The 23,499-nt window shown below is 41.6% G+C and overlaps 1 protein-coding gene across 2 annotated transcripts in view; it reads right to left on the bottom strand.

Annotated features, from left to right (window-relative positions):
• Window positions 1-394: 394 nt before the first annotated feature.
• The window catches only part of HIBADH (3-hydroxyisobutyrate dehydrogenase), a 126,754-nt gene continuing 103,649 nt past the window's right edge, over window positions 395-23,499 (bottom strand). For both annotated transcript variants that reach the window (XM_047763149.1, XM_047763148.1), the window contains exons 5-8: window positions 15,338-15,471; window positions 13,418-13,494; window positions 6,610-6,766; window positions 395-1,350 (exon numbers count right to left, since the gene is read on the bottom strand). In XM_047763149.1, the coding sequence (XP_047619105.1) occupies window positions 1,192-1,350; window positions 6,610-6,766; window positions 13,418-13,494; window positions 15,338-15,471 (527 nt within the window). In that variant the 3' untranslated portion in view covers window positions 395-1,191. The remainder of the gene's footprint in view (window positions 1,351-6,609; window positions 6,767-13,417; window positions 13,495-15,337; window positions 15,472-23,499) is intronic.

Raw genomic sequence — 23,499 nt, 5'->3', positions numbered from 1 at the left:
CTGGAGCCCCAGCGCTTATAGTCATGCCTGGAATGTTTTGTCACCAGGAAAATAATGGAAGTAGCAGTGCTTCTGCTAAATCTGGTATCTAGGCCTATCACCTGGAGTATTTCGAGGGGCTGTGGTGGGGAAAGTGGCAACTGGGCTCCCTGTGAGGACATATGATTCCTACGGCACCGACAGCCCAGAGAACAGGCACACCAATGCTCACCAAGGATTCAGGAGAGCAGGGGGCTGAGGGCTCTCCACGGGCCAGTTCCAACTCGGTCCCTTTTGCCCTCCCCTCCCTGCTCTTTCCTCCCACCCTTTTTTCCCCATTCGTCCGTAACTCTAGTCGGTCAGATCATTTGACTGGTCCCCAAAGGGTTGGGAAGACACAAAAACGCCAAGAAAGTATTATCAGCATAGAAATTTATTTCAATTCAAAATAATATGCTTATATTTAGGATACTGTAATAACTATCTAACGCACATACCATTATTGGCTCTGAGATAGTTCTAAAGATGTCATTCTTTTGAAGTCAAAAAATAGGTAGTAAGAATATACAAGGAAGCAAAAATATAAAAAACAAGTTTGCTGAGGATTGGGAGTTGGTATAAGAGGGACGCACCAAGACAACGTAACAAGAGTCCAGATTACATGACACCCAGCAAGTTCTCCCGCCTTAACGACTCCTGGGAAATACTGACCAGTAACGCCGGCAAGGCCAGATCACCAGCACCCGGTTTCCAGGACAAACCTTCTGAGGGACACAGGCAGGTTTTCACTGTACTTGCCCTTTCTCTACTGCCTTTCCTCCCACCGATTTCTCTTCTTCCCTCGAGAATAGGTCCTATATCTTGTTGGGGAAAAAAATTTTGCTTTTATTTGTCAAGTGGAGAAAATAATATCCTGATTGAAGTAGGCAAAGATGTCGCAGAAGGAGCTCAGGAATCAAACTTCTGCAAAAGTTAGTTAGCAGAGACCATCAGTGGCTTGCGGAAGAACAAAATTTCAGAGAATATGTGTTTGCTACATAGGTAAAAAGCAGCAGCAGTTAAAAATGGGTGAAAAATCCCAGGGTTTACTGTGACCTAGACAATCAAAAGGAGACAGGTGACCTTTGATTAAACCCATTTACTTGTGGAGTGAGCTATAAGCGGCTCCAAGATAGAGTTTGGTTTCCCAGTGTCCACAGCCGAAGGGCAAACTCAGAACGTCTCCTCCTCTCGTAGAAACTGGAACACAGATGAGAAGTCTTTGTTTGCGTAGCCCTTCGCACACATCAGCCTGTAGATCTGATGGGCTTGACTGCCCAGAAGGATTGGGCTCTTCGTGCTGGTGGCAGAGTCTTGCGCTAGGCCCAGATCCTAAATCAAACAAGGGCAGGAGGGAATACGTTGAGGCTGGTAGTTAAGGCTCACTGTGGAACCGTCCCTCCTAAAGCCTGGGTTTCAAAGAAGGAAAAAATGAAGCCTGGAAAAATAAGATACTTACAGGCACAAGGTGAAGATACAGATCATAGCTTATGCATTGCAAGCGCTTTCTTGTAGCTGCAAAACTGCTCCAGAGAGAAACCTTCATTTCTGAGAGTCCTTTCCACTCTGCCACCAAACCTATTTGTTTCATTCTGACTACTGGACAGGTCCAGGTGAGACCACACAGGGAAATAAATGCTCTTTCCAATCTACAGAAGCCAGTGGGCCTAAATCCCATTATGAAATTCTGAATGATGAAATTATCAATGCTGAAAATATGCATCCAATCCTTTAGTCAACAAGTACCTATAACAACTGCTGGGTGGGCACTGTTCTAAGTGCTGGTGAGACAGTCTTAATGAAAGCAAGACACTGCTTTCAGGAACTTCCTGGCCAGTGAGGAAGACAGACCAGAAAAAAAAAAAATACTAAACTTCCAGACAATCACAAGTGCTCTGAAAAAAAAAAAAAAAAGCAGGCTAAGGGGTTAGAAAATCATGCATAGCAAAGGGTACGGTGGAAGGAAGAGAGATCTGACGGATGAGATATCTGGGGAAGACCTCCCTAGGCAGACACCTGACCTAAGATCTGAATGTCAAGGAGCAGTGCGTTCTTTGGAGTTGGGAGAAGAAATCTTCAGGCAGGTGGGAGAGGAAAGACCCCATGGTGGGGCCTGGCTTGGATGCTCAAGAAATAATAGTAAGAAGGCCAATGGGGCTGAATTAGAGTGAGCAAGGGGGCTGGGGAGGGGAATGAGCTTGGAGTGAGCAGAGGTGGAAGCTTTATTATGTCTTGTAAGGAGGCTGGGTTTTAACTGCAGTGGAGACTCATCCTCACAACAACACTTTTAACCTCTCAGCTGATGCTGCCTCTACATTCAGTTTCAGAAAACCTATGGCTGTTCCAAAATAGACAAAAGTTAACCCTACAAATCTTTTACCATTAAACTGTATTTAACAGATGTCCTCTACCATAAGAATGGAAGCCTGTCCAACCCTGAAGTATCTGGGGCAGATGGAAGACAATGAAGGCATGGATAACGGAAACAACATGCCCCACATCCCATTTTACTTGTGATTATTTCAGAGGTGCAAACAAGTGGCAAAACGAACATGACCACGACGTTCTTCTTACCACCACCATCCTCATTTCCCTACCCATGGAAAGCAATGAAGGAGAAAGATAAGCAACACAGGATCATCTGTGTTCCCTGAGGAACAACCTCAACACCCTTGGTAACTGAGCAGTTACTAGTGCGATCCACTCGAAGGAAGAAATGATGCAAAGGGGGGGGGGAAGCAAGGTTTTAAGAATGAATTGAATCTCTAGCCTCATGCATATGTATGATGCTATAGGTGTTAATGTTATTTTGTGTTTACTTGTACAATTTTCACACACAAACTCACAGATTTGGAAAATCTACTTAAATTATTCTACAGCTTCTACTAAAAAGCTGATTTAATGATCATCCACGCACTTCAGCAACGTGGACAGCTACACTACTGCTCATACCCAGACCTGCAGAGAAGCCTCTCTTGTCATCATTTTGCTGCACATCTGTAAGATGCATTTATTTTAAAAACGACAGAGAGGAAATCCACATGGAAAGACTGCCTGTAATGGTTAACCTAGTGATACAACCAGACTACAGGGACTCAGCGTAAACATAACACATCCAAGAGAAGACAACACTGTGGAGAAGAAAAGCCTATTAAGAGGCTTTCAAAGGGGCAGATAAATATCCCAAATAAGAGCTAATAAATCCCCCAAGGGGAAGCTAAAATAGCTTTGGTGGCAGCTACCTTAAAGGATGGCCATTCTAAAAAGAGAAAGGTGATTTAGTCTAGAAAGCCTAAGTGGCTTGTCAATCCTGAAATGTTAGAAAGGAAGGCATCCTTTGAAGCTTGTAACATATAATTTAAAACAAACAAATACCCCATCCCATTAATCAAATAAAAAGACTTATGGATTTATAAGCTCAGTGGGTGGTTCAGGAAATAAATATTAAGCAATTGTAAAAGCTTTCAAAAATTAATGGAGGCCCAAGTTGTCACATTTTACGAGGACGTAAGCATATTGGGTGGATACCAAGACTGGTCATGATTCTCTACATGCTGTTCCTTAACGGTCATTAGAAGCAGACTTCTCGATTGGGGAGATCAGAAGAATAATCTAGTTTCTATATTGATTATATTGCAATGTTATACACACAACAGGCGTTCCGTGGTGGCTCGGCGGGTTAAGGATCCCCAGTCATCACTGCTGTGGCTCATTTTCAATCCCTGGCCCAGGAACTTCTGCATGACATGGGCGCAGCCAAAAACAAAACAAAAAAACATGCACACAATATATATTAGAATTTTATGATTTTAATACCTAGAAGTAAACATATAAGCCTTTGCTTCAGTGATACCCTAACACAATGAGATTTAATGGCAGTTGAGCAAAACTTTCTTAATCAGTAAAGGGCTTGATCTGCCCAAGCAGGAATGATTGCTTTACTCAGCATAGCACTGAAGGGGATTTCTTCACTCTCTCAATTCTTCGCCACAAATCTAATTAGCTATGGTGTGTTTACGCTAATGGCTCTCTGAGATGATAAAAGATTTTTTTTAAGTTCCTTTCTAAACACTCTCATTCTAAGTGAAATTCAGAAGTCGTGTTCTTTATAAGGGAAATAACAACCATACCTCCTAGAGGAAACAAGAGTAAAAAGAGAACATGCCCGTGTTTTACTACTGTATTGTCCTACGCTATTAGTTGAAAAAGCTACCTTTTATTATCAAGAAAATAATTTTAAAGGAAGGATGCTAACAGGAGCAGATTTGGAGTTCCCTGTGGCGCAGAACGTTAAGGATCTGGCTTTGTCACTGCGGCGGCTCAGGTTCAATCCCTGGCCGGGGAACTTCCACATGCCATGGGCAAGGCCAAAAAAATCCGCTCCCCAAACAGGAGCAGATTCTTCCTGGGCAGGGCCACTGGACCAAATGACGGAAGGAAGCAAAGACGGAACGTGGAGAAGAGGTGGCTGGGGCGCAGAGTCCCAACACAAACCCAGCACTGCTCAGAGGGTCCTTGTTGGCTGCTCCCTTGGTTGGAGCCATTAACAGTCTTTTAGGACCCAAATAAACTAACAGGTCACAACCCACTTCCCACAGATCCATGACGCAAACTGGGCATCCACGCGATTCTTTCACTCTTTCGTGTGCCCTCATAACCAACCCTGCAGCTTTGATGAAAACAATAACTTAAGGAGCTACTTTCTGTTTCCGACAAGAGCAACACAGCACAATGATAAAAGCCTGTTTGGAGGATGTGCAAACCTAAATATGGCTGTACAGATTGGCATAAAAATAAACATATTTTTTAATTTTTTAAAAAACATTTTCTTAGGAGTTCCTATCGTGGCTCAGTGGAAGCGAATCTGACGAGTATCCACGACATCGCCGGCTCCAGCGCTGGCCTCGCTCCGTGGGCTAAGGTTCCAGCGTTGCTGTGAGCTGTGGTGTAGGTCATAGGCGTGGCTCGGATCCCACATTGCTGTGGCTGTGGTGTAGGCCATAGGCGTGGCTCGGATCCCACGTTGCTGTGGCTGTGGTGTAGGCAGGCAGCAATAGCTCTGATTCGACCCCTAGCCTGGGAATCTCCATATGCCACAGGTGCAGCCCTAAAAAGACAAAAAAATTTTTTTTTTTCTTAAATGAAACACAAGTAGAAATAAAACTACCAAATAAAAAACACAGTTTCAAACATTCCTACATCCAATAAATATTAAAAGTGAGCTGACAATGTGGCAGGTGCTGTGCCAGAGGCCGAGCTGGGGGCCACAGGAATGAGGCTCAGGAGGCTTCCTGGGGAGGGGAAGCGGGGGCAGAATGAGCAGAGAGGTGAGTGGGAAGGCGAAGATGAGCTGGTGAGGTGAGCTAGGGCCAGTCACCAAGGGCCTTTAAGACAGTATGCAGAGATGGACTTAAATCTACAAAGTCACTGGAAACCATGAAAGAGACTCAATGGGAGAGACGACTAATCAGGTTTTTACATCTTAGGAAGCCCACTGTTTACCATGGAAAATGAACTGGAGAAGAGGAGGGAGAAAGGCAAGGAGCCCAGCTAAGCGCTGACGTGCCAGAATCTAAATGAGGGTCAGCCAAGGTACTGAGGGCGGAGGGGGCAGGGGTGAATTCCAGGCCCGGGCAAGAAGGAGAAGGCGAAGCCACCCGGGAATGAGGGAGAGTAAGCTGCGTGTGGGATCCAGGAGTATATGTTGTTACTGTTGTAAGAAAGCGAATGGCAGGGGCGGAGGGTGGGGAACAAGCTCTACACAAAAATCTGAAAGTCTGCTCATCTAAAAAGTACTTCCTGGAGTTCCTATCATGGCTCAGTGGTTAACAAATCCGCACAGGAACCATGAGGTTGAGGGTTCGATCCCTGGCCTCGCTCAGTGGGTTAAGGATCCGGCGTTGCCATGAGCTGTGGTGTAGGTTGCAGACACGGCTTGGATCCCGCATTGCTGTGACTCTGGTGAAGGCCAGTGGCTACAGCTCCGATTCGACCCCTAGCCCGGGAACCTCCATATGCCACGGGAGCGGCCCTAGAAAAGGCAAAAAAAAAAAAAAAGACAAAGAAATAAAAATAAAAAGTACTTCCTAACGTTGAGACCACAGATGAGAGGAAACCAACAATTTGCTTTTCAAATGACTTTCTACCTAAATATGCACGTATGTGTAAAGCAGGAAAGTGTATTGAGAAACCTAGTATCATGTGAAAGACTGTCTCTTCTTTTGCGACATGTAAATCCAAGGCCCTTCCATTGTTACCCATCAGAAAATGCTGACTGCTTCCATTCTAAGGGCTTGGTAAATATACGCTAAGTTTATGATGAAGAATAAAATTTTATCAGCTCCCATTACAAAGAAACCCAAGCACAAAAGGAAAATCCCAGTCTATTCCCATCTGAAAGGCCGGGATTAAAAATCCAAGTGAGTAAGTGAGTCCTAGTTTAGGACTGTTGTCTTCTAGGACCGACACAGGCTTTGTGACAGGGAAGAGGAGCGGGAGTGGGCTGGGGGAGGGGAGAGCGAAAAGGAGAAGGAGGAGACCCTTCAGCACACCCGGCCCCGCGCTCCAGGGCAGTCTCCGTGCCCACCGTACCTTAGCCATGAGCGTTGTTCCGAATCCGCCCTGATAGTTATTAGCCGAGGGAACTCCATCCATCACCCCAGGTACAGGATTGTAAGTGTCACTTGACCAACACCGCCCTGAACTCATATTCAGGATTTTAGCCAAGAGTTTTGGGTCAAGCCCTAACCTGTCAAAGGTCAAAGAAAAGAAGTGTTAAATGTCAAAATGTACGCGTCGAGCGTGACTTATTTATGCACGAGGATGCTCCATCTTCTCTCTCCATTTATGTTATGTCTTCAGAAATCAAAGCAGATTGATGAGAGTGAAGAATTCAATCTCAAATTATAGGGCATTAAAAGCCAGTGATGAAACATTTCTGAGCCTGGACATTCTGCACTGAGAGAAAACCTGCAGCACTATCCTACTTTTAAAATAGAACATTTAATTGCATACAAGTGTTGCTGGTTTATCACACACATGGGTTTTTTAGTCTTCTGGACATTATTGCCTTTATGTGTCACATAAGAACTCTAAGCCAATATGATAATCTAAATTCTACAGTCTTTACTCACAAATGATATATATATATCTCGGAAAGAAATATTGACAGATAAAATACGTATCATGGGAGCCCTGTGGATGCATTTATATGTATGTTTATTCTTTTAGGTTTTATGAGAATAAATGCAAGAGATGAGCCATGAGCAGTAAAATGAGCTTAAGAGAAGTTATCATTATAAAAGAAGATATTTCTTGCTGTAAACTTTTCCCTATTTATTAAATCTTCATTAGACAATCTTGCTTATGAAGCAAGTCTGCACCGAGTTGTGACATATGCTATCTATTCCGAGACATGCATTATAGTTCTGGGTCAACTGCTGATAAGGTTACTGATCCTGATAAAACAAAGCCTGCCCAAGCGGAAACATCATTTGTTCTATCACTGAGCTGATGGCATAAACGGCTGTTCATTGTGAACCCAGAAAAAAATAGAATTAAAACGCTCTATTACTTTGATTCCAAGAATCTTAGTGTCGTCTAGGACACACAGTTTTGCTAAGCCTCTTTGAATCAAATTTCAAATAAAACTGTCTGCTTTTTCTTGAAACCAATCGCTCTCAGAATAAAAAGGAAAAAAGAAAAAGAGGCACATACAAATGTTAAATGAATTGTGCATTTTGGTGTGCTTCTTACTGCCCGTGTGTTCAAAATATGTGTTCATTTCCAAATAGACAGTAAAACCCTCTTCCAATGCTAGAGGAGGGCCGAGGGCTAATAGCCAGGATGTGTACGGACTTATCACATAAGACAACTGTTATGGAATCAAGTTTCACGGAGCAGCTTTGGTTCAAGTACTACTACATGGCACGCTGTGTATATGAACTCATCTGGGGGGCCATGTTATGACAGGGGTTTTCACTGAAGATTAGAGAGATAAAAGATTATAAACAGATAAAAGACTCCATCTAAATCAGCCATCTTTCATTCTGGAATTGTACATTGCCAGAGAGAAACCTGACAGTTTCATTCATCCTTTTATAAAGATCCAAGTTTGTCACATATGCAATTTGCTACTGACACCTTCTTTTCCCTTTTAAACAAAATCGGGCTCTCAGCATGCTGCAGTGACAGATGACTTAAGAAAAGATAAAGCCAATGTGCTTTAGGGAATAATTGTGAAAAGAAAAATCACAAATGAACAACTGGCTAATTGGCTGTAACTGTAGATATACGTGCAAATATTCAAGAATGCCTATGTCTAACGTGTGCAATGAGCAGGGAATATTTCTAAAGACTCCCAAACTTTGCTTGTCCCTTCTGTTTGAAATGTAGCTTAGGCGTCCTAATTTAGACTTTCTTTCAAAATGGCTAAGCGGCAGAGATGACCCCTTCCTTGTAACCTAACAGGCTGGACTCGGCAGTGCCTCCCAATAGTCTTTATCGCTAAAGAAATTCATACTCTATCTATAATACTCGCTGAAATGGGAGCAGAGCTTATTATCCTTTGTAAAACCCTTCATTTCATTTTTCCTGAATGTTCAAGGAAAAATACCGGCACTGATTTATGGAGCTCTTTTTGGCGAACATATTACTATTTAGAAGCCTCCTGCGGGGCACACAAAAAAACGGAGATGGCAGTTGTTCCACGCTCACTTTTCCAATCTGGCACTGATTCCCGTTAGGAGATGGTTACTCCCTCTCTGCTCCTCCTCAACCCCCCAACAGCAAAGTGCATCATTAAAAAGAGCAAGTTAGAAGCTTTTTGCATTTTATCTTTCTGAGGATTCTTCCACTGGCATATATATAACTGACAGTTAGAATTAGACACGATATTAAAATCAGTTACTGAAGTCTTCTGTCTTCCACTGTGCCCAAGGCTTGTAATGGTCTGAAACCAGCTAGAATACACAGTAATTGTCATTCAGAGAGTCTATCCTAGAACGTCATGCTTCACTGGAGAAGACTGAGTTTCCATTTGAAATCAACAAATTAATCCAAGACAGGTATCTGAAAGGGCAAGTTTAATAGGAAGCAGCTACTGGGCTCTCAACCATGATAAAATGTTATTGCTGTTTCCCTGTAAATTGGCTGGGAACATATGATACTTTCTGCATAAGAGCCCCATTGCTGTTCAGGAGATATACAGCTCAAGCCATCAAAAGGATGACAGTCTGTCAGTCCCCATAATAACTTGCCACTGGATGTGGTTCGAGAGTGCGCGCGTGCATGCATGTGGCTTTACAATTGCTGGAATGTTCTCTGATATAAACAGAGAATGAATTCATTGCTCTGGCCGCATCTATAATGCAGCTCAAATAAACGTCACTGTGTCAAATCTACTCACCTTTAAAACACAAGAATTTTAAATGAACTTTTGGGAGAAGTAAAAATGATGCATAAACTGTAAGGAAAAAAAAATTAAAGGGAAGGCAAGTGTTTGTCTTCACTGTAACCAAGGCTTTTAAGGGCCAAAAAAGTTTGCCCACTTTATAGTCTAAGTATCTACACCGTCTGGTTTTATGTAAGAACAAAGCAAACAGTGTCCCTCAACTGAGATGTCTGTATCATAGGAACTGATCTGGAAATGAAACACCTAAGACTACGTCAATTTCAACCAATCATTCAGCTGTTCACCAATGTTTACGCAGATCTGCCACGAGCAGGTGCTGTGTGTGGAGCCGAGGAGAGCACAGTAAGGCAGCTAAGGGGAGGCTGCCCTGCCCTCCAGCAGTGGGCCCTTTAGCGTTTCCCTGAGGCAGGGGAAGAGCCTCCCTCACTCCCTCTCTCCTCCTCATTCAGCTGACAGCTCTTCATCGAGTGCCTACTATGTGTCGGGTCTGTTCTTAACATACAGCAATGAGCAGCCGAAGCTCACAGAGCTTGCATTCTAGTTGGGAAGACAGGCAATAAACAAACACTTATACAATGCTAGCTTGTGAGAAGTAGCATGAAGAAAAAACATTAAAGCACAATTCAATTCAAATACTAACCACCAGCATCACATCAATAACTACCATGTATGGAGCACCTCCTACGTGTCAGGAACTGTTTTACAAGATTTGCATGAATGAATGCATTTATCTTCACAATAGATACTATTATTACTGTGGATAGATACTATTATGTCATTTTACAGATGAGAAAAGCTTAAGTCTGTGGCATGGCTGGGATAGGGGCATCAACAGACACCCAAACCCTTACATCCTGAGTCTCACTGGGTCCTATGGGCGGTCAACTCAACAATCGGCCAATACGATGGTGTCTAATCAGTTTAAGAAGAAATGTGGTCAAGCTTTTATTATACCTATTAATAGGGTATACCCATTAGTCATCACAAAAGGCAACACCTCAGGGCAGTAGCTAAGAAGCTCAAATTATGTTTGTGGCAAAGCTCTTAGCTTGAACAGCCTTCCAGAAGTTCAACTGTTTTAAGCTTCTTTGGGTGGAAAAAAACACTGTGGCTCTTGCAAGGGGGGTCTGGGCGCTGACTGGTAATGCAAATAATTTGTTTTACCACCAATATTAAAAAAAAAGAAAAACAAAACTCACATTATCAACGTTATTCTTATGTGATACACAGGAACAAGGCTTCTCTAATGCAAGTAAGGTACTTTCAGTACAGAAAACTGTTCTGAGTCCCAAGTAGAACCCAATTAGACAGTAGTAAGATCTAGTAAAAAAAAGAATCTCAAAATATGTTGCATACAAATATTTTTTTATGCTTTACTTTTTCATGGCATTTAAAAATTTCATGAACATCCAGAAAGACTCACTGTAAAAGATCACAGGGTCAAAAGGAGTTTAAAACTGTAAGGTTTTATTCTTCTATGTAAAAAAGGGAAATGTCAAGCTTCTAGAAAAAAACACTGACTTATGAGAACGAAATTAATCAGAAATGATCACTTCATAGGAGTAGGTGACTCAATTTGTAAATGTTGACATTAATGCTCTAAAAAAATTTTCACTTCCGAGTGAACAGAATATAAATGGGGCTGAACCACTTTGATGCCATACTACTTTGCAGGAATTTACTACTTGGGAATTTATGCTTGCTGATGCCAATTTTCTCTTTCACCTTGCAAAGCTCAATAAATCGTGGCCGCTCTCTATACTCTATTAGAGAACAATCCTGTCATTTTAAACCATGTCTGTAAACCACGGAGAAGAGACAAGAGTAGAAGCAATCATTTTTGGAACTCTTGAACCACTGAAAATCTCTGTAAGATAAATTGATAAAATCCTAATGTTATAAAAATAAGCGATTCATTAGCACAATGTAAAGCACCACAAACTTCTAAATTATTTTAAACAGTCAGGTAAAAATAATGAGTTCCCGCTTTGTGTTCTGATATATATAGAAAATATTTATTTATTTACCCATCTCTATCAGTAACTGTAATATATAGAGAGTTTTAGGAAAATTGAACATTTAAAGTTTCGTATTTCCAAATATTGTTTTTTGTCATAGTGGATCAAGGGCAACAATAACGGAACAATCTACTGCTTCTGCTCTTAATATTTCTTTTTGGAATTTTATCACTTTCTTTTTGATAATAAACCTATGCTAGTAGTCAATGTATATATTTCATTGTAGGTATTTTACTCAATTCATTTAATTCAACTGATTTCCGTACTATTCTTTAGCAGCTGGCCTTTGGGGTTAGATTTCCGCAAGCACTTACTGAACAAAAACTTCATTTTAGAATGGCAAATGATCATCAAACAAGAGTTTTGCTAAAAAATTTATTTGAGAAATGCTACAGGATGCCTAAGGAACATCCGGATTCAGTGATGCTCAAAGTAAGAAGCAGAATATAAAATAAACTGGCAAAGAGAGAGGGAAATTTCAGTATAGTATAACCTAGGCTTTTACTTTTTAAATATATGTTCACTTATATTCAGAAAAGCAAAGATAAAATTCTAAAGATGCAAATGCATACTAACTTGCTAATCCTATTGTTAACACCAATTAATTTTATATGCAATTTTGGTTTCAGAAATTTACATTTTCCTCTTCCATAAAATTAGTCTAGAGGACAGACATGGAAACAAGTTACTAGTAACTAGTTTTTCAATTATGACAAGTGACCCATAGCCTAAACCAACTACAATACAGATAGAACACTGAACATCTTCCTATATAATACCAGGTTTATTAAGGCTTCCTACAGATATGCCTTACGGTCTTATAGACATTCAATTTTAAAATGTAAATGGTACAGGATATTGATAAACCAATTAGCGCTGATGCAAAGCAAATTCCTCTTTTATCTCAATTACAACATGACAACTTAATAGGTCAAGATAGTTTAACATCTGAGACAAGGGCAATTCAATAAAACAACAGCATCTTGATATGGTAATTAAGAGGAAATGTGAATCCATTACTGTGTTCTTAAAAATATCTCAGACACTTTGGCTCTTTTTATTGCTTTTATCAAAAGCTGTGTTATGAAACACTACCCTGATTTATGATATAGCTGGTAAGCAGTTTTGGGAAGTGTGAAGAAAACACCTGAATAAAAGCATCTTTCTCATTAAGTATTTTCTTAAGTAAGAAATGTGTATTTACTATATTCATGAAATACAAAACATCCAAAAAATTAATTAGGTGATTAATCATATGTAGCATTCCTAACCCAAAAGATTAAAGGCTAAAATTAAGACATTAACCTTAAGCATTCTAAAGGATGATCACCATCAAAAGAAAAACTGAATTCCTGAATTACTTTAAGCAACGTATAAATGCCATCTTATTTCAGCGAAAAGATATATCCTTAATGTAAAGTAACCAAACCCCAGGCAAGTTAAAATGAAAAGAGTTATGTATATTAGTTGCAACTTTATGAATGCCATCCAGTTTATCCTGAGAATAAACAACTAAGAGCCCTTTTAGTGTATATTTAGGGGACCATATTTAAAAGAGATACATAGAACAGGTCATGAGGTAGCATTACACTGGAAGCCACTATACATTAAATAATATTTTATACAAATTTGTCCTACACTGCCAAAGATTGTTTAAACTTTATAGTAAAAGTGTTTCTGGCATTTCAATATAATAGAAGAAATGGAGCTCCCATATAAAAAGGATCATGTAACTTCAAATACATAGCACAATACATTTATGGCTCATGGCAAAGAGCATTCAGGCTCTCCAGGGTCCTGCTGGTCATCCAATAAGCAACATCTATTAAAGTTCAATAATAATATACTTGCCAAATGTTCCTGTATCAACTCATTAATCTCTCGTGAACACTTGTTTTCAAAATCAGGAAAATCAAATCGGAAAGCTCATAAAAGCTGTTAGTATATGAAAAGGTACTACTCGACAAACCTGATTCCCAGATTCATAGCTTCAGCAGTTCCAATCATACTTATAGCTAACAGCAAGTTGTTGCATATCTTTGCAGCCTGAAAATAAATTGAGCACATATTAAATACCTTTATTTTCAAGCTGTAACTCACAGGAAGATTTTTTCACCCAACTCCGCATGCTTCTAAAAGTAACAGCATTCAACTGTTGAGCCTGTCAAACGCGAAAAGGAACTTGGTGCCCTATGCCACCCTCCGAGTCTGACATGCAATCCTGGAGCAGACCGGCAGGTCTCTGCCCCTAGGGAAGAACTGGCTGTGTGGTGACCGGGCTACTGCTGCTATGGGCACAGGGCCATAGGAATACTGATCCTCGTGGCATGACTGACTGCTCTTTCAGGAATGGGGCTGACATTCTAAGTTTTGAAATAGGAGTAACATGCTGGAGTTCCCATCGTGGTGCAGTGGTTAACGAATCCGACTAGGAACCATGAGGTTGCGGGTTCGGTCCCTGCCCTTGCTCAGTGAATTAACGATCCAGCGTTGCCGTGAGCTGTGGTGTAGGTTGCAGACGCGGCTCGGATCCTGCGTTGCTGTGGCTCTGGCATAGGCCGGTGGCTACAGCTCCGACTGGACCCCTAGCCTGGGAACCTCCATATGCCGCGAGATCGGCCCAAGAAATAGCAAAAAAAAAAAAAAAAAAGGAGTAACATGCTGAGTGAAAAGGCACTGAACACACACACACAATTAAGTGGGAAATTGTATGACAGAAGCTATAAGACTGAGACAGTAGACAGTAGGAGGGGAGAGAACCCAGATCATGGAGGGAGGGTGGGTGCAGAGAGGAAGCAGAACCTAAAATCATCGCTCAGAAGGCCAGGGAAGCTTTAAATATGCAAGACGGGGGAAGGAGGAGAGCAGGGAAAAGGGTAGATATACAAGAGCATGGAACAGTCCTGAAAACAGTGAGAAACAGACTCATGTGCAGTGGTTTTAAGAAATGGGAAGAAGCTTGATAGTCACGATTGGATCAAGAGCTACGAAAAAGTCGGTGTGCAGTTTTCAAATTTGACATGGTAGGAAAGAGGGATCTGTGCAAAGTATCAGAATTGGGAAGTCTATGATGGTACAGGTATCTTGATGGAGTTGGTTTTGGTTACAGTGTTGGCAGAGCCATAAACCTGGCCTCTAGAGATCCACTAGGCCCTGTGAACAGTGTGAGACAGTGAAAGATTAGACCAGGTAAAGTGTGGAATGAACACAACAGACAACAATGAGAGCCACTGAAGCAAAAATCAATCGAGTGTGGAGGCTGACTGGACAAGCGAGTGGAGACAATAGATGCATCTAAGATAATATCACAGTCCTGCCTAAGATACAGAGGGTGCCAGCCATGAGGACAAAGCCTGAGGAGGAGTGAAGGGGAGGGTGTGCTGGGTGGAAGGGGGACAACCAGTTTGATTTCAGGGTTCAGGATCGTCATTCCCCTTTATCTGATTAGAGAATTGATAGAACACATTTCTCAATGAAAATTATCTGACTTTTAAGAAATGGATTAAAGTGCCTAGGTTACTTCTAGCTGACCGTACTACAAATAGAGCAAGTAATTACAAAACCAGTGGGAGGGTAACAGCAAGTCAGATGACATGAGCATTCCATACGGAAGCCGCTTAAGCACAATTTCAGTGGTCACTGGAACAAATATCTCAGAATCAGAAATGATGGAACTTTTGATATCTTTTTAAATTCACTGGCTGATACCTGCTTACTTCCAACAGCAATGATGAAAAACTAATTTATTCCAAATTAATTTTTTAAAAATCCGAGCAAAGACTCTATAGATTGAACAGACCAAGGGGAAATCGGATTGTGGTCAGGAAATAAAAATAAACGTTAACGCATTTTATATCATCAATGTATGACATCAATGTGAAAATGTTACCTGCCCGGTCCCAACAGCTCCACAATACACCACATTGGAGCCCATGCATCCCAGCAGCTCTTGGGCAGCAGCAAATTCCTCTTCAACTCCTCCCACCATAAACGTGAGGTTCCCAGACCGAGCAGCTCCCACACCTGAATGGTTTGAGGGTAAAGGGATAGAAGCAGAAGGATCCATTTAAGTAGATAATAAAATTTGACAAAATCCTCCAACCAAATGGAAACATCTAGCCTCCAAGTTGTAGTTATATCAGGCATAAATCTCCTGGAGCTGGGGTAATTAACAGTCAAGTATCATGCAGGTAACTCACAAGCCAAAAGGAACACAATAGATTCAAACTCTGAATTCATTTCAAATATTTTAGCACGATCATGGAGTACCGTGAGGATGTGAGATGTGAATTTTACTATCGCCATGCATCTCTTCTTTTCCTAAGAAACCTATTCAGCAATAGAACATATATGAAAAAGGCGACCTGTGCCATGACCAGCCTGGGAGCGGCCAGAGGGGTCTGCTGCCCAGGTTTGATCTGGGGTCTCTGGCTCACTCACTCGCTCTCTGTACACAATCTACGGATGAGATCTACAGAGACAGACCTCTTTCTTCCATAAAAAAGCAGGCACTGCAGATGGAAAGACCCTTATTTAAGGTAAAGAAAACAGTTGCTTAATTAGACTGATTATTCTGATATTATTTGATTTTTCTTTTGCCTTCTGCTATATAGGAAGGCATACTTTGAAGATTTTGTGAGTTCCAGGCCACTTCCAATAAGGTGAATAGTGCAGTAAGGTGAGAGTCACATGAAATTTTTAAGGTTTCCCAGTGCATATAAAAGTTATGTTTTGTCTTTTTGCCTTTTCTAGGGCCGCTCTCACGGCATATGGAGGTTCCCAGGCTAGGGTTCCAATCGGAGCTGTAGCCACCAGCCTACACCACAACCACAGCAACGTGGGATCCAAGCCTCATCTGCGACCCACACCACAGCTCATGGCAACGCTGGAACCTTAACCCACTGAGCAAGGCCAGGGATCAAACCCGAAACCTCATGGTTCCTATTCAGATTCATTAACCACTGTGCCACGACGGGAACTCCTAAAAGTTATGTTTTGGAGTTTCCATTGTGGCTCAGCAGTTAACAAACCCAACTAGCATCCATGAGGACAGAGGTTCGATCCCTGATCTCACTCATGGGCTAAGGGTCTGGCATTGCCATGAGCTGTGGTGTAGGTCGCAGACAAGGCTCAGATCCCACGTCGCTGTGGTTGTGGTGTAGGCTGGTGGCTACAGCTCTGATTGGAACCCTAGCTGGGAACTTCCATATGCCACAGGTGCGGCCCTAAACAAACAAACAAAAAAGTTATGTTTACACTATACTGTAGTCTATTACATGGGCAATAGCATTATGTTTAAAAAAGATGTACAGGAGTTCCCGTCGTGGTGCAGTGGTTAATGAATCCGACTAGGAACCATGAGGTTGCGGGTTCAGTCCCTGCCCTTGCTCAGTGGGTTAATGATCCGGCGTTGCCGTGAGTTGTGGTGTAGGTTGCAGACGCTGCTCGGATCCTGCGTTGCTGTGGCTCTGGTGTAGGCCGGTGGCTGTAGCTCCGATTCGACCCCTAGCCTGGGAACCTCCATATGCCTCGGGAGCGGCCCAAGAAATGGCAAAAAGACAAAAAAAAAAAAAAGATGTACACACCTTAATTTAAAAATTTTATTGCTAAAAAAAAAAAAATGCTAAGCATCACCTGATACCTCAAGGTTGCTACAAACCTTCAATTTGTAAAAAAAAAATAAATAAAAACAACCAACCAAAAAAACAGTATTTGCGGAGTTCCTGTCGTAGCTCAGTGGTTAACGAATCCGACTAGGAACCATGAGGTTTCGGGTTTGATGCCTGACTTTGCTCAGTGGGTTAAGGATCCAGCGTTGCCATGAGCTGTGGTGTGGGTCGCAGACGAGGCTCGGATCCCACGTTGCTGTGGCTCTGGCGTAGGCTGGCAGCTACAGCTCCGATTCGACCCCTAGCCTGGGAACCTCATATGCCATAGAAAAGACAAAAAAGAAAAAAAGGGAAAAAAAAAGGAAAAAAAAAGACAAAAAAACAGTATTTGTTAAGAGCAATAAAATGAGGTAGGCTGTACAACTTTTGGGCAATTCATTCCCAGTGACATGACAAGATGAAGAAATAAACTTTAACACTGGTCCGGCCACACCTTAGCGCCTCCAACAAAGGTTTGACACACATCCATTAATTGAAATAATTAGAAAAGCAACTTCTACTTTAGCAAAGAAAATATGCCCTAGACTTGTCCTAAAAAGGAAGGAAGGGGAGCTTCACTCAGGTAAATTTTTATTAATTACAAAATTTTAAAAAGGGTATTATTACTACTTTTAGCATTAGAGGAAGCTTAATTCATAATTTTCAAGTTAGGTCTTGTTGTTCAAAACCAGGAAAGTATGTGGAAGAGCTGTATTAGTACAGTTTTTGCCTTTACCACTTATTTATAGCACAGCTAGGAATAAAGAAACCATAATTGTCTGTACTATGTATCAAACTTGGCCATTAGAATAGACAGCTGCAAGCAATGGCCTGCTTTTGAACTTAATTTATTCAATGAAATACATAGTTTTTATATATAAAAAGCCCAAGTGAGGAGCTTCCTATTCCATTCAAATTGTGCATATTTTGCTACTGTCAAACTGAATAGCCTTTCTATTTTTCACTTCGTGCAATTTTTAACTCATTATTAAAAGCAAAAGATGTCAGCATTATGTTAGCCAAACAATCTTAGAAGAGGGAGTGCCCACATGTTATGAAAGCCTGAGATGCTCACATATGGTTAAATTACATTTTTTCACAATATTTTCAGATACACTGTGGCACCGATTACATACAAAAACCCAATTATAACAAGTGCTTTTAATTAACCAATCTGTGTCATTTGACCATTCTGATAATGTTGAAGTGACTGTCATTTTGTTAGTTTCTAATTTACTTCACCAAGATGGTGGATCATTAATGTTTTACAGTTATTTTGCTCAATTTCTACAGCCACTTTTATTCAAACCACACAACCACCCTCACTCCAAATCCTGTTGATCTGGCCTAGAGAAATTAAACAGACGATTTAAGTCAAAGCTTACAAACAAACCCAGCACTATCCATCATAGGTCAATAGCTTTGTATCTAGATTACAGGCTGCTAAATAGCTTCAGAGAGTCATTTATTAAAGGAAAATTAACGCTGACAATGGTTCTCAGCTGGTTAATCTTTTGACAGGTGCACTTTCTCACTTGTTCAAACACATATTTCAAAAGGAAGAAATAAGTTACTTAAGCAAGAGAAGATCACAAAAGAAAGAATAATTCATCTTTTAATTCAGAGGTTTGTGGTATTTCTACTCTCTCCTCTCATTATGGTGGTATAATTATTTACCATAATCTACATTCTAACGGGAGGGTCTCACTAAACTGAGTAATTCTAAAGTTTTGTCATTCCCTGGCACCAAATTCTAACTTTCCACACACATTCTTCTAACCATATGACACCATTAAGCAAAGGCAAAATCCCACTGTAAAGGCAAAATCCAGACCTAAATCATCCCCAAATACATGCAGCCATTTCGAGGTTTTTTTTTGTTTTGTTTTTTGTTTTTTTGTGGTCTCTTTTAGGGCTGCACTTCGCGGCACATGGAGGTTCCCAGACTAGGGGCCTAATTGGAGCTGTAGCTGCCAGCCTACACCACAGCCACAGCAACACAAGATCCTGGCTGTGTCTGTGACCTACACCACTGCTCACGCTGGATCCTTAACCCACTGATCGAACCTGCAACCTCACGGTTCCTAGTTGGATTCATTTCTGCTGCGCCACAACGGGAACTCCCATTTTGAATTTTGAAATAACATTTGGAAAGGTGAAACTCAAAGCTGTGTAACACATTTCATGGATTTCAAAAGACACTGGACATATTAAGATGTCCAAGAATAATAAACAATGAACTTTAATAAACTGCCATGCCACTTTAGTTCAGGTCCACTCTTCAAAACAGGAAAATATGGAATATGTACTTAGGCAGCAGCCTAGAATATTGGGAGAAGTATTTCTCTTATCTTACATTTTAGTAACTGTATATATAAAACCAAAATATATCCTGTACTTAATTTTATCATAGCATTTTTACACCTTAAAATCTTTGACTTTCTTACCTGATTCCTCCATGACACTATAAGGCACTTACAAAGTGAGCACTGGGGTCATGTTTATGTCAGCATTTTATTACCTATCATGGTACATGATCCATTCAATGGACAGCTACTCAGTAAATTAATTTATGGGAGTTCCCATGTGGCTCAGTGGTTACTGAACCCAATTAGTATCCATGAGGATGCAGGTTCGATCCCTGGCCTCGATCAGTGGGTTAAGGATCCAGCTTTGCCGTGAATTTCAGTGTAGGTCACAGACTCCACTTGGATCCCGTGTTTCTGTGGCTGGGGCATAGGCCAGCAGCTACTGCTCTGATTCAACTCCTAGCCTGGGAATCTCCTTATGCCCTGGGTGTGGCCCTAAAAAGACAAAAAAGAAAAGAAACACCGCCCCCCCCTCCCCACACCTACTTGCGGAATCACTTGAGGGCTTGTTAAAAATTTAAATGTCTGGAAGTTCCCACTGTGGTTCAGCAATAACGAACCCAACAAGTATCCTTGAGGATGTGGGTTTGATCCCTGGCCCTCGCTCAGTGGGTTAAGGATCTGCCATGGCTGCCATGGCTGAGGTGTAGGCCAGCTCTGATTTGACCCCTAGGCTGGGAACTTCCATATGCTGTGGGGTGCGGCCCTAAAAAAACAAAAACAAACAAAAATTTATGAGCATGGTACAAACAGTAAGGAATCTGGAGAGGAAATATCTAGTTTTGGGATGTGCTACTTGCTGGCTGTATTATAAACAAATTACTTAGCTTCTGTGGTTTCAGAAAAGCATTAATAATTTCATAGAGTGGCTGTGAATACATAAACATATGTTGTAAAATAGAAAATGTTATTTGAATGTAAGGCCTTACTACTTTATAACTTGAATTTGTAAAGTGAGAGTTTTATCTTAACCTATATAATGCCTGAGTCCTTTCCTATTTGGTTATCCAAGCCGATCTTCTCTAGGATAATTTTAGCTTCTCTGGCTAAATATTAGCTGGCTTGAGCCAATCCTATAAATAATGGAAGCAGGCTGGCCCAGGTTAAGAAGTACAACAGTGGTCCAGAGCCAGAGATACTAAGATTACAGTGCAGACCCCTTATAAAACCTTTCAAGAGCAGCACAGCGTGGGAAAGTGACAAGAATGCTGCATTTGTTTGGTTTGATTCATTCGACAAAATTAACCTACTAGGACTCAAGCCCCGCAGTAAGCCCTGAGGTTATAAATGAGTAACATACGACTTTGTTCCTAGGAAGTTATTCGTTTGTGCTCCAGCCACTTCTCTCATCCATCACTATCACCAGGACAGAGCCATCACCATCTCTCACCTGGATTATTGCAACAGCCTCCTACCTGATCTCCCTTCAGCTCTTGCCTCCAAAGTCCATTCTCCATACAGCAGCCAGAGGGATCCTTTGAAAACACAGCTAACCCCTGAACAACTCGAAGGTGAGGGGCACTGACTCTCCGCACAGTGAAAAATCTGAGTATAACGTGTGGTCAGCCTTCTGCATCCGCAGGTTCAACCAACCAGGTTTGTGTGCAGTAATGTTTACTACTGAAAAAAATCTGCATTTAAGTAGGTCCACACAGTTCCAACCCCTGCTGTTCAAGGGTCAACTGTACAAGCCTAGTCCGTGTTTCTTCCCTACTCTCAGGTCTCCAAAGTGTCCCATCACTCTCAGTATGAGATCCAAAGTCTACAAAGCACTGCATGACGTGACCCTTGGCCACCTCTCCCGCTCATTTCATAACATTTTCTTTTTCTTTTGGTCTTTTTTTTTAAGGGCTGCACCCGTGGCATATGGAGGTCCCCAGGCTAGGGGTCGAATCAGAGCTACAGCTGCCGGCCCACTCCACAGCCACAGCAATGCGGAATCCAAGCTGCCTGCAACCTACACCACAGCTCATGGCAACGCCGGATTCTCAACCCACTGAGCGAGGCCAGGGATGGAACCTGTGTCCTCATGGATGCTAGTCAGATTCGTTTCCACTGAGCCACGATAGGAACTTCATACCATTTTCTTTATCATCACTCGCTGCTTCCAGTTGTTCTAGTGTCCTTGTTGGTCCTGAAACAGGTCAAGCAAGTTGCCATCTCAAAACCTTGCAGTTGCAATTCCTTCTGCCTGGAATGTTCTTTCCCTAGATATTCGTGGCTTGCTTCATTTACTTCATTCCGGTTTCTTTTCAAAAATTGTCCCCTTCCCTGACCCCCCCCCAACCAAACAATCTAAAACGGGACCCCAACGCTCTCCACCCCTTTTTCCTGCTTTAATTTCATTCACAGTGTTTGTTACCACCCATTCATCTTAACACCTTGATTTATTTGTTTCCGTTCTGTATTCCCCGCATGGAAACTAGCTCGTGAGAGCAGCCACTCTTGGACTCACTCACTCACCCTATGTTCCCAGAGTCTGGTACATCAGCGATGCTCAGGGAATACGGTCTGTGTCCCAACAAAGAGAGAAAAGGGGGCGATGACAAAGGGAAGAGCAAAGAAATGAGCGACCGAAACTTGTGTGATAACTGCTCCCGCAGAGACGTGCGAGAGAGGCCAAGTCTCTTCATCTATAAAGTGAGATGAGGAGACACGATTATCACTGGGTTACTTGGAAGCTTTTGAAATTTTAGAATTTGGGATTCTCAAGTTCACATACATACATTTTCCCACAGCCTTCATATTAAAACACACAACTAAAGAATGTTCCATTTTAAACAAATAATATAGAAATTAAAAAAAAATACAAATAGTTCCAAAGTGGAGAAAAAAGTTAGAAAATGAATTTCTCATGTAACTATAGTCATTAAATCTGACGAGCCTTTAATGCTTTATCTAATGCTTTCCTGCGATGATGCCTCTGTGTTTCTCTCCCATGACCCTAGAATCAGAAAAACTGAACTCATCTGTACAGACAAATGAAAAGGCACACGCCCAAACCAATCAAAATGGGAGGCTGATTACCCTGCTTTTAAAGTGACAGACATCCAGGACTTCCCTTGGGAGCAGTTTGATTCCCATCAACCTTATAGTGGAGAAGCATTTTAATTCAAACCCAAGTCTAAGTCACCTCTCCCCTTTACAGGAAAGGTACTGCAGTGAGCCTCCATTATCTAAGCTACCTTCCTTCTTTCTTCCCTTCACTCCCACTCACGGCTGACATCAAAAATGGGACCATTCGAAATCTATCCCTCAGAGGGTCTCAACCCTCGGAAAGGGTCTTTGCCCTCAAGGAGTCTGAAAACTAGCATCTGTGGTGGTGGCAGTGTGTGGGTGTGTGCTTGTGTGTGTATGGAAATGGAGAAGAACTAAGGCAAACACACAAATACAAAAAATAAAAGACAGTTAGATGCATGCTACAGGAGAGGTATACACATGGCTGTAAGGAGGTTCAAAGAATACCACCAGCAAGCATCAATTCAGTGCCTTTAACAACTCCCGAGATCTTGGTGCCAGGTGCAAACACTCAAGGCGTAAGCATCTTTTCTGAATTAAAAGCCAGGACCTGTTTTTCTGGTGTTAGGAGAATACTTAAAACACAACTATTCCAGAAAGCCCAAAATGGAAGGTCACGGTAGGTATAAAACACAGTCTCTGCCCTCAAAAGATCGAACATATAATTAGGGAAAAGAGACGTATACTCAGAAGTAAGTGCCACAAGGCAGCCTCACACACCAAGTGCCAGATGGAGGAGGACAATGACCACCCAATCCCAAGTCCTCCCTTCCTTCCATTTGTCAATCTCCATTATCGAAAGAGTAACGATTCTCAGTGAGAGAAAGGGTGGAAAAGGAAACGAGAAAGCTTTCTCAGAGAGTAATGGTCTTGTTGTCAACGTGGGCAGGCTTGTGAAATTTCTGATGAGAATCCAGGTATTGCAAAGCCATTTGTAAATTATGTTCAGAGCAGTTTCAAATAACATGAACTGAGCAAATAATTTTATTATACACAGACACTGAGTTCTGCCTGTT

This window comes from Phacochoerus africanus, chromosome 16 (genome assembly GCF_016906955.1).
Source record: "Phacochoerus africanus isolate WHEZ1 chromosome 16, ROS_Pafr_v1, whole genome shotgun sequence".
NCBI classification, from domain to species: domain Eukaryota; kingdom Metazoa; phylum Chordata; class Mammalia; order Artiodactyla; family Suidae; genus Phacochoerus; species Phacochoerus africanus.
This window is presented reverse-complemented; position numbering and strand designations above follow the sequence as displayed.